Source organism: Sardina pilchardus, chromosome 4 (assembly GCF_963854185.1).
Source record: "Sardina pilchardus chromosome 4, fSarPil1.1, whole genome shotgun sequence".
Lineage (NCBI taxonomy): Eukaryota > Metazoa > Chordata > Actinopteri > Clupeiformes > Clupeidae > Sardina > Sardina pilchardus.
The window spans coordinates 20011128-20024564 of record NC_084997.1 but is presented as its reverse complement, the minus strand read 5'-3'; the positions used below and the strand labels follow the sequence as shown (position 1 = coordinate 20024564).

Below are 13437 nucleotides of genomic sequence, written 5' to 3'. Positions count from 1 at the left end.
ATGACTCGTCTCCCTGCTCAAAAGCATGCATGAATTCGTTAAAAAAATATTCCTATTTAACTACAGCAGGATAGTGTTGAAAACAATCAACCGTGCCGCAAAAAGAATTTATAGCCGTCAAAGACATGCCAACCAAGGGGGCATCAGGAATACTGAGAACCCCTTAACCATGTGAACCACTCGTGGAAACTTCCAAACATTCCTCCCTGCCCAGTACGGTAAAGATGGTAATAAGGTATATCAGCTTAATGGTGTTCTCCAATGATGGCCTAAGGCTCTGTAAATAGTTACACTGGGAAAAAAAGAGTATCAGTCTATGACATTCAATATTCTTTAATTGTATTAGATCAACATTTAATAAGCCAATCAAAATATTTCATTACCTTAAGCCAAAAATTCGCTAGACTAAAACTATGCTTCCATCTATAAGGTTCCATTCAATATTTCATCCAGTTCATACTCTAAGTCTTCAAGGGTAGGTCCTTTCAGCTCCTCCTCCTGGTCGTTTAAACCTGAAGTGGTAGCGCTCTCCACAGTCTCACATCTCAACTCCTTGCATTCACGCTCAGCGTCTAACAAACACACACACACACACACACACACACACACACACACACTCACACATTTAATTCACAGCTGCTCTGTGAAACTAGTATATATAAGTGACCTTGGGTTTTCAAATAACCTTGAACGGTGCTTCATAAATAAAATTTATGATTATTATTATTATTATTATTATTATTTTTTTAAAAACACTCTTCCATACAAAAGACTGAAGACATTAAGCAAATCAATGAGCACAGAAATGTAAGAATATTGCATCAGACCTTGGCTTCATTTTAACCATCCTCCTCAGAGTAACTAGCCTGCTGGGCAAAAATACTTACTCTTAAGGTCTTCCTGTCTGGCCAACGCTGTGCTCATGATATCCTTGTGGACCTCTGGGAAGCACTCCAGCACCTTGTTGAAACTGTCCACGGAGAGGGAGAAAAGGTGGCAAGTGGACAAAGCAGTGACCGAGGCCACACGCTTTCCTCTGGTCAACAGGCAGATCTCTGTCAGGAGGAGCGCACCAAGCCACCGAAGTAAGAGAGAGAGACAAGGGGAATGCCATAAGAAAGAGTCGCCATAACAACACCACTAAATTGTGAGATAAGGACATAGACTTTGTCAAATTTGTGACTTTTAAAGCTCAACTGAAACTAGAGAAAGCAGTTCCAGGGAATTACGAGTGCATGAAAATTGAGACAAAGATAGAGGTGAAGTAGAGAAAAGGTTGAGGGGAGTCATAGTTGATGACAATTAACAGTTGGAATGAGCAAGAAGTTAAACAGTTGAGTAGTTCAAATAGTTGAGCTATTTAATAGAGAATTATTGTGTGAGGACTTTTATTTTGAAACAGTTGTGGGCAGAGGAAACTGTAATTCGGAATGGCTAAAGAGTTAAATAGTTGCGGGACCCACCGCCGAAGTAGTTTCCGTCGCACAGCTCGATCCTGAAGGTGTCAGTGGCCACGAGGACCTGGCCGTGTTCGATGAAGAACATGCGGTCGCCCGGGGCGTTCTGACGCACGATGACATCCCCCTCCAGGAACACCTCGTAGCGTAGCTGCAGCAGGATGGCGTTGATGAAGCTGGAGTCGCGGTCCTGGAACATGGGCGTGCTCTCCAGCATACTGGCGCACAGGACGTTCAGAATCTCCTGCAGCAAACGAGAAGGGAGATAGACGAGAACATAGTGACGACAGGCGTACATGACATAGTAATGGTTTGTAGTCCAAGCGGACTGGTCTATGGATCAACACGCGTGCAGGGCAAACGCTGGGCTATCTTTTTGAGGTTGACTTTCTTAAAATGTCACTAACTAAGCTCCCACAATATAATAGCCATCGTTTTTTTGTCCTAAACCACTACAGTAATTTCCCGCATATAAGCCGCATTGTGTATAAGCCGCAGGACAGTGTTTTATACAAGTTAAAAGAAACAAAACCATATTAACACCATATTAACTGCCCCCCTGTATTAACCTCATAGCTGAAGAGATTTTGCAAAATCAATAATTTTATAAAGGTTAATAGTCGGGAAATCACGGTACTGCTACTACTATTACTACATACTGATACTACAAAGGCAATAATAATAATAATAATAATAATAATAATACACAGAAAAAAAAAGTGAAAGTTTTCCTGGTACCTGTCTTAAAGATTTGGAGAGCAAACCGAGAATTTCCCTCTCATCAAACCACTTGCCGCCATAGCGTGCTTGGTAGTAGTCATGCATGCGTTTACGTAGTTCTCTTGGTAGTTTCCTGTACGCCATGTAGTCATCCAGATGATTCAGCTGAAAAACATCGTTTTATGTATGCCGTGGCATTCAAGTAACATCATGTAGCCTGGGCGAACTCAGACAAACCTGTTAGCAAATCTCAATTTGCTCTGCAGGTCAGTCCGTTTCCAAATCACTAAAAACACACTTCTCCGCCATGGGGCCGGGTTTACTTAAAAAATGAAGATCAGTGCATTCAACAAAACCAATGGCTGCGCTGATGGTGACAAGGTTAAACAGATATGGACATGTATTTTGTTGGGAATTGAGAAAACAACTGCATTTAAAACTTTTGCTCACAAGAAAGATGTGATTGCTGCTCTTCTGAAGTGATTTGGTAAGAGTATAATGCATCAGTTTACTGTACATTTAATCTCAATGCTGGTTATGCCCCTGGAAGTCATTGAAGCTTTCCAGACCCACTCTCAACCTCAATTTTGAGATTTGAGAAGCAGTCTGGTTTTAAGTCATGATATTCACACAGAAAATATACAATAAGTATATGTGGAAAATATACAGTAGCTCTTACGATTGCTGCTGCACTTCAGAGTTTTTAGGCAGAGGGTGAAAAAGATGTTTAATAGGGGAGGGGAAAGAGAACGCACTTCTGGATCATTGTAAAATGATAATAATAATTTAAAAATCACTACCTTGTTTTTGTAGACTTTGGAGGGTGCATCCACATTGGACATCATGGCGGCGGCATTAGCAACCATAATAGTGTACATCAGTGCCCCAGATACCATGCTGGTCATGACTATCCACAGCTCCAGCTCGTCTAAAACAATGGGACAAACATCATACATATACAGCTCTGGGCAAAAAGTAAGAGACCACTGCACACTTTTTCTGATGTCATCCTACAGTTACTGAAATTTACAATTTACAGCTACTTCAAACTTGCAGTGGTCTCTTAATATTTGAATTTGATCATCAATTAATTTGAATGTCACTCAGCAACCATAGGATGGCATCAGAAAAATATACAGTGGTCTCTTATTTGTTTCCAGAGCTGTGTGTGTATGTGTGTGTGTATTTATATATGCACCGACATACACACACGTATATTGTATTCAAAGGCTCCAAAAAGTAACCTTCTAGCAATGCATCATTGGCAGTATATTGAAACATTATGGAAAACAAAGATTTGACTGCTGTAGTGATTTTGGTGATGAACCTACTAGTTGGAGGGTCCTCAGAGCCATAGGATATCCCAATCATGTGAGAGAGGGCTCTAAAGATTCCAAAAGTGTACTTTTCTGTTGACGTGGCATTCTGCAGGATGAAAAAAAAAAGTCTATCATCCATCCATACCCAACATTAAAGGAACACGCTGACTTTTTGGGACTTTAGCTTATTAACCGTGTTCACATTCAGGCGAAGCACTGCTACTTGGGCGGGGTGATCTGCAGGCAGCACATGAAAAGCTCTGGTGTAATAATGTATCGTGAATAAATAAATGTTGTTCCTTAAAATACCGGGAGCATATGTGAGTTAGAGCATGGAAACCCGACCGAAGCCCGATGGGTTCGATCGGAGTCGGACAAATATTTACAACTTATGTTCGGGCTCGGGTCGGACCCGGACACATCAGTGCGATAAGACATTTGAAATGTAAAATGAAAAACAACTTATTTCACTTGATGTTCGTTTTTGTGATAGGTTTGTAATAGATTATCCTGATTATCCTGATTCCTGATCAACAGCATAACATATTTCCTCCTGTGCGTGAGATTTTTCTATTGCATGCGACAACGAAACACGTACAGTAGCCTAAGTGCAGTTGTGAGCTGTGCTAAGATGGAAGATTGCAAACAGAAGTTAGCCTCTGGAGAGTTTAAGACCATCAAAAATGAGAGAGGAAAGTCATAGCATGTACACATAGCCTACATAACTGTGCCCGGTGGCCTCTTGTTCTAACGAGCACTTCTTGCTCCGTGTGTGTGCGCTCATGGCTCCGCTTATCTGTGCCGACGTTTCCGAATGCCTTTCAATTGATTGATACAATCGGACTTTCCACACAAGCAATATCCACGTGTCATTAGTATGCCTATGAAAATAATGTGATTTGAACTGTGTCGGGCCCGGTCGAACTCGGACACAAATATCTTAATGCCTGTCGGGTTCGGGTCGGATTCGATCACTGCACTGTCGGGCTCGGGTCGGTCGTGGACAGAAAAAATCGGCCCGATCCACGCTCTAATGTGAGTACATCCTTATGTTGAATTCCCAAAGAGGCAGGCAGATTTTTATTTGTAAAGGCCAGTTATTTCATGGATCCAGGATCCTATGCATCCTGATAAAGTTCCCTTGGCCCAACATCACATAGAGATTGGTATGATGTTTTTTTTTTTTTTTTTCAGTTGCCTACTAGCTGATTTGATTTGCATTGAGCTCAATGAGCATGAAACCAGCTAACAGGCTAACTGAAAAAAAAAACCCATTCCAATCTCTAGGTATGGTGCATCAATTTCCAAAAGATAATCTTTAACTTGTCTTTTAAGTCAACTTTTGCATGGGTGTATTCACTTATGCCGAGCACTGTATATGCTTACAAAACAGCTGTGTCTCATTTGACATTGTTATTTGTGCACGTTGTAATTCTTAACACATGACATTATGTAAATAGGAAAATGATGGAGTTCTTTTGTCACTATTGGGATGTGTAGACTATTGTAACCAGCCACTTCAAGAGACCTGTGCTAAGCTAGCGGTGGGTGCCTCAGACTGAGAAGCTACACACATGGAGATGAGAAGGGTATCAACTTAGCTAACTCTGGGGGATACGGTTAATGAAGTCCCAAAAAGTCAGCATGCACCTTGAAGTTCCTTGCTTTCGTACCATAAAATATTGTCAACCATGCAACAGTGAATATGGCATAGTAAAAATCTACCATGAGGTCTTCGCGTTTAACCCAGCAGTCTGGTGGGAAGTTTCCCAGCAAAGGCACAAAGTACTGAATGCAACCATTCCAGTGGCACAGGATAAACATCATCATGAATAAACCAATGACTCGGAAGAAGATACGGACACCTTCCAGATTTGCATTAGACATCTGAGAAAAGGAAAGAGAGTAAGACATGAAAAGTAATACCATACTGATGGGCCCTGTAGATGGAAACAGAGAAAAAATCTGAAAGAATGCACCACAATGGAAACTAAAGTTTGTGGAATTTAAAGGTGGAGTCCGCAATTCTTACCTAGCCTACACTTTGGAAACAAATATTGTGGTTCAGACCCAACCATAAATGATTCTAGCCAATCAGCACAATGTTTCTGGAGCAGAGAAGGGAGGGGTTTCATTTGATTCACTGTTGAGCTCTAATATCAGCAGCCCTTTGCCAGAATTGCGGCCTCTACCTTTAAATACAGGAGGGTTCCAAATACGTACCTGTTCTAACTCACCGAAGAATCTCACTAGCCGGGACACACGAAGGAGACGAACCATGCTAAGAATTCTTGCAAACATAAGAATCCGCATAATTTTGGCACCTTGAAGTGATGTTGTGCTCTTGTCGTGCCAGGTGTCCTAAGAGAGGTGGCATTTTCTGTCACAATTCAACCAATACTTTGACATTTCAGACATAATTTGAAGATAGTAATGAGTCAATTTACTGCAATGGCAATGATGAAGTCAACAGGGAATGAAGCTAGTGCATCTGGAATAAACCAAGTCCTCAAATAATCCTTGGCAATAATCTTTACATCAATGATTGCTATCTGAAAAAGAAGGCCAATAAATTGTTTATGAATACACTGTCCACATTGCACAACAATATGTGAACAAATACTGTTAAGTGCAACTATTTGTCCTAAGTAAGATGCCTTGAGTTGTTTCTTTAGCTGACAATTCATACTTTGCAGTCACGTGACTACTGGCGGGCAAGAAACGTTGACAAAAGTGCCTTACGTTTGCATGTTTGTAGCTAGCTATACACAAAGTCATCTGTTCTGTCGTGTGATGAAGTCCTCATCTGCATATACCAGCCAGCGAATGACAGATTGATAAATACGGTAAAAAAAAAAAAAAAACGTAATCCCAGCTTTTTGTGCAATCACACAGCAACTATCTGGCATATCGTTTTCACACCGACTTTCGCATTGTAAAACTGGCGACGACCTGGCAAGATGGAGAATGATGTCCTTGCCCGCCAGCCAGCAGTTGTGACGTCACGTGCAAAGTATGAATAGACCCCTTCAATGTCTGTAATCATCGAGAGTCTGGGTTGGGTGTGCGCGCAGCATGGGGTCAGAAAAATGGCGCAGCTAATAGACCGGCATGTTGAGCTTTCAAAGTATCATGGTAAGGTCATGGATACCCAAGGGCCGCAAACCGTATCTTAATAAATTAGGCCACATCTACACGAAACCAACGGGTGTATTTTTTCGGACCACTTTCACACCTTTAACAACACCGGTAAAAAAAAAAAAGCGGTGAAAGCGACAGAAAGCGCTGTAATGCACATGCCAGGCCAGTGGATGGTGCCGTGACGGTGCAGATGCGCTCACATTAATTCTCTATGAAAAGACAAACATTCTACAGCTATATACGTGGAAATGCTTTTACATCTTGCATTAGGTCTGGTATAGGGCAAGTTACAATAGATAAAATTGTCATGCGTTAAGTCATAACGCAGTTGTAGTAAGCTATATAAGTCAACCTAACGGTGTGCTTCTAACTTGGACACAAAAGGCCGCATGGCGCATGCACAGAATTCATGATGGGGAAAAGTAAAACATTTTAATAAGGCAAACACATGATTTGGTTTATTCTGACAAGCAGAGTGTCAGGTCAGAAAATGTCTAATGGGAGAACCTCGACTATCGGGAAACTTTGGGTTTCTGAACTGGTTGCAGTTCCTCTTCTGAAACCACGTGAGGGCGCTCGCGAATAAGTGCACAAAGAAAATACACACTGCTGAGTATTATATTGTTAAAGTCACTTTGTTCTAAAAAAAAACTTTCAAACGTGTCGATGACGTCATTCTTTAGCAGAATGCTAGCGTGTTATAGGAAACAACAACCCAACCTATACGAAATTGAAAGGCCATAATTACTCGTTCCTTCAACTTTCGATCTACAGTATAATCCATATTGAGCTATCAAAAACTACAATCAAATCTTTGATTTTTGAATGACAATCAGGTGAAAGAGACACATTCAGCTGTCTAGCTCCATTTGTTTTTGAACTTACTCGCGATCGCCCCTAGCGGAACTGCAACAGATTGCAGGTACAATGGATTTAAAGGAATAGTTCGGAATTTTGGACATAGGACCTCATTTCCAACTTTACCGAGGTGATATAGGTCGGTGGAGACCGTTTTTATCACGTTTAACCCCTTCCTTCAGTTGCAGCGTCCCCCTTTGCTAACGCTGGTTCTTAGCTAACGCATTTCTACGGTAACATCAGTCTGACATCAATAACAGTCTTACTCACTCAACCGCACACCCGAGACAAGTCAATTAAAACGTCGGACTATCGATATACGTGTCCGTGTAGATAGAATAATTTTAGAAATAAAACTAACCTTGCAACTCAATGATTTATTACATTTTGAGGGACTAGTTTCTCAATATCAATCCGCCACTGCTATACAGGGAACAAAGTAGGCTATTGCAATGCGAATGCGATGGAAGGTTAGTTTTATTTCTAACATTGTTCTATCAACACAGGCATGTGCATTGGTAGTCTGACGATATCATTTATTTGTTTCTGGTGTTCTGTGGAGTGTTTTCAGTGGCAGGCTGGATGTTACCGTTGACTTGCGTTATCTCGGCACCTAGGTTAGCACGAGATGAACGCTGCAACTCAAGGAAGGGCAGAAATTCACTGAAAATGGTCTTCACCGACCTATATCACCCCGACCAAGTTGGAAATAAGGTCCTATGTCTAAAATTCCGAACTATTCCTTTAATAGGGAGGGAACCAGCTCTCCACAAACTGGCTCTGGTCAGGTCGGGTGCAGCAGCTGGGTTGAGGGGTGGGGCTATGTCGTCATCGAAAATGCCGGATTTGCTGTCCAAAGCTGATGAGCGGTTAAAAAAAAAAAAAAAAAAAAAAACCTACATTAAAATAATAATAATAATAAAAAAAAACGTTACAGCCTCCTAAAATGCCGGGATCGTGTGGAGTGTCGTGTGGACGGATTGTCTGCCTGATTTTGAGCTGATGGGGTATGGGTAGAATGGGTAGACAGCATTGACAAATGGCCAGAGTCATTAGTCCGACATATAGACCCCTTCACGTCACAGAAAAGGTGTGCGCATGTCGGAGTCAGAAAACTTTCTATCCCATTGAATTGTGTGTATGTGAATTGACTGAAATGTCAAGAAAAATGACTACTTATGCACCTATTTTTGCGTGTATAGAGACTGGGCCTGTCAACCCGATAGTTGTACTGTATATGTCGTGCTAATGAATCTTTGGCTTCTTGCTAATGTCGTCTATCCATTCTATTATCAGCTCAGGATCAGGCAAACAATCAAGCTAATACTAATTTATTAAGGTACGGTTCGCGGCCCTTGGGTGACAATGACAGTACATACCTTGACGGCGCAACATGCAGGTCTATTAGCTGCTCAAATTTTCTGACCCCATGCTGTGTGCACACCCAGCCTAACCTCTAGCCTGGCTAGTGCCTACCACTTCCATGGGAGTGTTGCCATGACCTGACATTTTCTGACCTGACACTCTGGTTGCCAGACCATGAGACGTGGTCTGGCAACCAGACTTTAATTGTCTCGTATTTGAAAAAAATGCCCAAATCCGTTCATTGGGTGCCACGGATGTCTATCAAATGCGTCTGTGCATAGCTCATCATGGTCTTGCTTCCCCCCCTGTTCTGTAATTGGTCCCCTATCTCAGGCAAAAAATTAGGGCGGTAGTTTCCAGAACTGAGAAACTACCTGACAGGTGAATGAAATCACCGCGCAAGGCAGGATGAGAATACCCAGGCTACCTAACCTCTGGATGTTTACAAATATTGAGGAGTCTATATCTGGTTGACAAGCCCAGCGTGTATACATGCAAAAAAAGTAATTTCCCTTGACGTTTCCTTGTTTCAGTTCATTCACACACACACAATTCAAATGGGATGGAAAGCTTTCTGACCCCGACATGCTCACATTCTGGGAACCGTAAAGGGGTCTATAGGAATAGTGGATAAAAAAGGGTTAGTGAATTAAAAAAAAAAAAAAAAAAGAAATTCTTACAATGGAAGAACAAAGGGTAATTGAGCATTTCCCTAGAGAAGGTATACAAGGACCACAAAAATACAGAAATGCCTACTTCCACATTTTACTATACCATACAAATACAATATGAGTCATACCATTCATACCTCATCGCTATCTGAGAGAATACCCATTCTAAAGTTCAGGATAACATCCAGAAGAAACAGAGAGTCAGAAAACACATTGAACACTTTCCAAAATGTCCGAGCCACTCCAGCAGCCTCCTCAGAATAGGCTATTTCCAATGGAATTGACATAAGGTTCAAAAAAGTCAATATGACCATGACCAGGACATAATTGTGCCTGCAAAATAGATTAAAAAGTACAAAGTAATCACAATACGTTACGTTGTTTTATGGAGTCTTGAAAAATGTTAGATTAGGTACATTGAAGACTTAATGTTTTGCTCTTGGTAGCAGCTAGAACTAGCTGCTAACCCTGTTTAGACAGCATTTGAGTAACTTTAATCTAACCTTTCATGATATTTCAAAAGTTGCAAGATGATTTTTTTTTTCGAGTCTATCTCGTTAACAATGATCTAGTAGATAATGTTAGATAGATCTCAAGTAACTTCAGATGATGTTAGATAATTTCTTTAGCAAACATAAAGTTAGTTTACTAGCAGCTATGCTAGCATAAAACAGTTTGCAGCTAGCTAATGTTATTTGAACTCACCTTACTGAACTGAGAGGATGTATTACCCATGCCCCTGCTTGCCGTTGACGTTCACATTCCAACTTAAAAGCAAGTTCGCTTCCAAACATGAACGAAGACTGTTTGTTGTACTTCGGAAGAAGTAGTTCAAACAGATGAGATTTGACCCGATGAAAGCGGCTGGAATGTTTATCTTCAATGTCAACTTTAATGTCATCGCCAGCATTTTCAGTTGTAGCATTAGCACGTCGGCGAGAGACCGTTGAACTCAGTTTTTCATCCGTCTCCATCACAGAAACTCGTGATAAAAGGTAAGGGGTTATTTATTGCTTTACAACTTAACTTGGCTACCACTGTTTCACTGTTTATAGCTAGATGTAGAAGCTAAAATTAATGGTAACCCATGTTTAGCATCTGTTTCTTCCCGCAGGCTAGCTGGGGGACCTGTGTATCCATCTGCGTCATCCAAATGAAGGTTCTAGAATCTTATCTCTCACGCTCACCAGAGTTCCTGTTGCTTCAAACTCTAATAATAATAATAATAATAATCTTTATTTATAGAGCGCTTTTCTAAACATAGTTTCAAAGTGCTTTACATATAAACAGAACAAAAAATAGCACAAAAATGAAGTGACTAAAAACAATACAAATAATACCATATCAACATTGGCAAGAAATTATAAATAAATGTTTTGGGTTTTTTGTTTCAATGAACAACAGAATTCAGCCATTAAGCACAGGTTTTTTGGAACTTTTGATCGTGTGGCGGCAACATCAGAGAGTGTCGCAACTCTCTCTTTCTATGGCTCTGGTTGCACTTAACATCAATAACTGTTCCGGAATTTAGTTGTGGGGACCAGACTGAAGTATTTTTCCATGAAGGACAACGGTTTAATTTGACTGTCTTCCTTCATCTTTCTACTTATCACAATTAAAGTAGGCTAGCCAGAGACTTTCTAAATGAGGAGACACAGCACTCCAAAAATCCTCCATAGAAATGCATGGGGTTAGTTGGTAATACCAGTTGTCTTACATAATGAGTTTTATCACCTCATCACAAATCATCAGTACCACACAAAATTCTGCTTGTTTTCAGTTGTTTCATATAGATTGACCAGCAGGTGTTGCTGTTGTAGCAAGATGATGAGCCGTGATGATCTAATGATCATGAAGACAATCTGCTAACAGAGAAGTTTTAGGGCCTGGTTACCTATCCAGAAGGTCTTCTGGACAACTTGAAAAGTGACCCATGAGGTCTGTATATGCTGGACAAGAGAACACATATTATTTATTTATTGAATTCATTAATAATAGTCCTAAAAAAGATAAAACGCCGACGCATATGAATATGACCTTGTTTGAGTATATAAGGCAGATATCGAACCACATTATTTATTCCAACCATTCTGTAAAACCAGCTGATTCTTATTAGCTAAACTCAGCAATAATTAGGCCTAATTAGTGAAATCACCTGTTACAGCTAGTGGGACTTCTTTCTGACGCTGTCCCCCCCCCCCCCCCCCCCCCCTGCTCGTTGTCGCGACTAAAATCTACATTACCCAGCATTCAGTTGTCATGGATTATGTCAGACCAGACATTTTTTATGTTGTGCAAGGAAGGACACACATGGTTAGAGGGCTGTAGTTCATCAGGATTCGTGTAAGCACAAGATATATCACCAGCTTTCAAGATTTCAGCAGCTGCTTGTTAACCGAGTAAGTTCACGAATACAGTTCTTTTGTAGGAAGTCGGTGAACTTGATCCATGTCTTCGTATTTGGCTAGCACAATTTACGTCCTATAACGTTTAGCTAGCTTTAATGCTAACGTTAGCATATCCAACTGCATCAATGGATTTAGCTGCCAGTTGGGTAGCCTACATATAAGTATTGCATAACTATACAACCTCTTACATGTTAATAGTTATACGGTTTATGAAGACTGACTGTCTAGCTAACTAAGCGTTACGCAACTAACGGTAACGTTCCATCTTGCGGAAGAGATGCACAAACATTGTAATGTCAAACATCCCTAGCTTGCATCACCGTGATGTTCCTGTTAAAATGTCAATGTGCAGTGCATTCAATTCGTGTATTTAACTTTCTGCAGTTTGCCCTCGTCTCGGTATGTCGACCGTCTCTGCCGCTAGCGTTAGCGAACCAACACCTGCCATTGAGGGAGCAGAGAAGAAACCACTGAAACCATGCTGTGCGTGTCCAGAGACCAAACAAGCAAGGGATGCATGGTAAGGATATCAAATACACAAACATCAAAGCTCAGTTCAGTTGATACTGATGAGGATCGTCTTTTAGGATTGTGGGGCAGAGTTGTTTGCTTTATTGAATGAACTACATCTTTGATTATTTCAGCATCATTGAGAAGGGAGAAGAAAGTTGCTCAGGTCTCATCGAGGCTCACAAGGAATGCATGAGGGCACTTGGATTCAAGATTTGATTACTTCAACACTTTAGAGGCAGGTGAGTTGAACTATCCTCTCTGAGTTGTTCTTAATGTAGCCACCAAGTTGATGTTTGTAATCATGAGGGGATGCTGAAATGATGCGATGGATGTCTATTAATGTATTTATTTAATTCTTTTTTAATCTGATCTGGTGCTGTGCACACAGCTGAACTCATTTGTAAGGATGCTGCCTGCGTGTGCGGTTTAACACAATAGAGTACCGAGGTGGGTGGGGTTAAATGGCGACACTTTCAGAATGTGCTGTGCTGAGCTGTCCATAGCAGCTCTACCCTGTCAGAACCATTTATACAATTTTAACTTTTAAACCTGCAGTAGTCACGTTTGTTATTAAAAAAAAACAAGATGTCAACGGTACAATTTGATGAAGATGGTTCATACGGCTGAAAATGCTTACATTTGGTCACAGGTGTGGTATATGTTCCCTTTCTCTTTTCAGTGTGTAATGATGGCTGGTGTGCTGCTTGGAGGAGGACCAGGGATATTCCTCTAGGTTTTATTTATGTTATCGTCGAGGGAAGAGATTGCTGCACCGTTAACTTTTTTGTCTTAATGTGCTGAGAAATTGTGAAGATGTACTTTAGAAAAATGTGAAATAAAAATTCCTATGCAAGATTTGTGTTGGTGTTTTCCTGTTTGTTCCAACACAGGCAACTTTTCTGTAAGGAATCTTATATAATAAGTATGGCTGTATAAAATGGCTGTTTTTTTACTTTTATGTTTTCAGTAAACCAGGCATTTTCAC

General features: G+C 40.7%; 1 protein-coding gene across 2 annotated transcripts; it reads right to left on the bottom strand.

Annotated features, from left to right (window-relative positions):
* Window positions 1-317: 317 nt before the first annotated feature.
* LOC134077811 (potassium/sodium hyperpolarization-activated cyclic nucleotide-gated channel 1-like) lies at window positions 318-10679 on the bottom strand. 2 transcript variants are annotated; one of them, XM_062533452.1, is made up of 12 exons: window positions 10237-10679; window positions 9669-9864; window positions 9440-9475; window positions 5944-6048; window positions 5720-5857; window positions 5222-5383; window positions 3509-3602; window positions 2978-3105; window positions 2196-2342; window positions 1464-1701; window positions 888-1055; window positions 318-572 (listed from the first exon to the last, which is right to left on the bottom strand). In XM_062533452.1, exons 1-12 carry the CDS (start codon window positions 10503-10505, stop codon window positions 424-426), a joined length of 1830 nt encoding a protein of 609 aa, XP_062389436.1. In that variant the 5' UTR covers window positions 10506-10679; the 3' UTR covers window positions 318-423. The 2 variants fall into 2 exon arrangements, with proteins under 2 accessions (XP_062389436.1, XP_062389437.1); XM_062533453.1 differs by lacking the exon at window positions 9440-9475.
* Window positions 10680-13437: the final 2758 nt, after the last annotated feature.

Coding starts and splice junctions, on each gene's coding strand:
- LOC134077811 (XM_062533452.1), bottom strand. CDS start 10,505: ATGGAGACGGATGAAAAACTGAGTTCAACGGTCTCTCGCCGACGTGCT. Junction 2,343..2,977: donor CCAAAGTCTACAAAAACAAG/GTAGTGATTTTT, acceptor GATGTTTTTCAG/CTGAATCATCTGGATGACTA. Junction 573..887: donor CAGACAGGAAGACCTTAAGA/GTAAGTATTTTT, acceptor TGTGTTTGTTAG/ACGCTGAGCGTGAATGCAAG.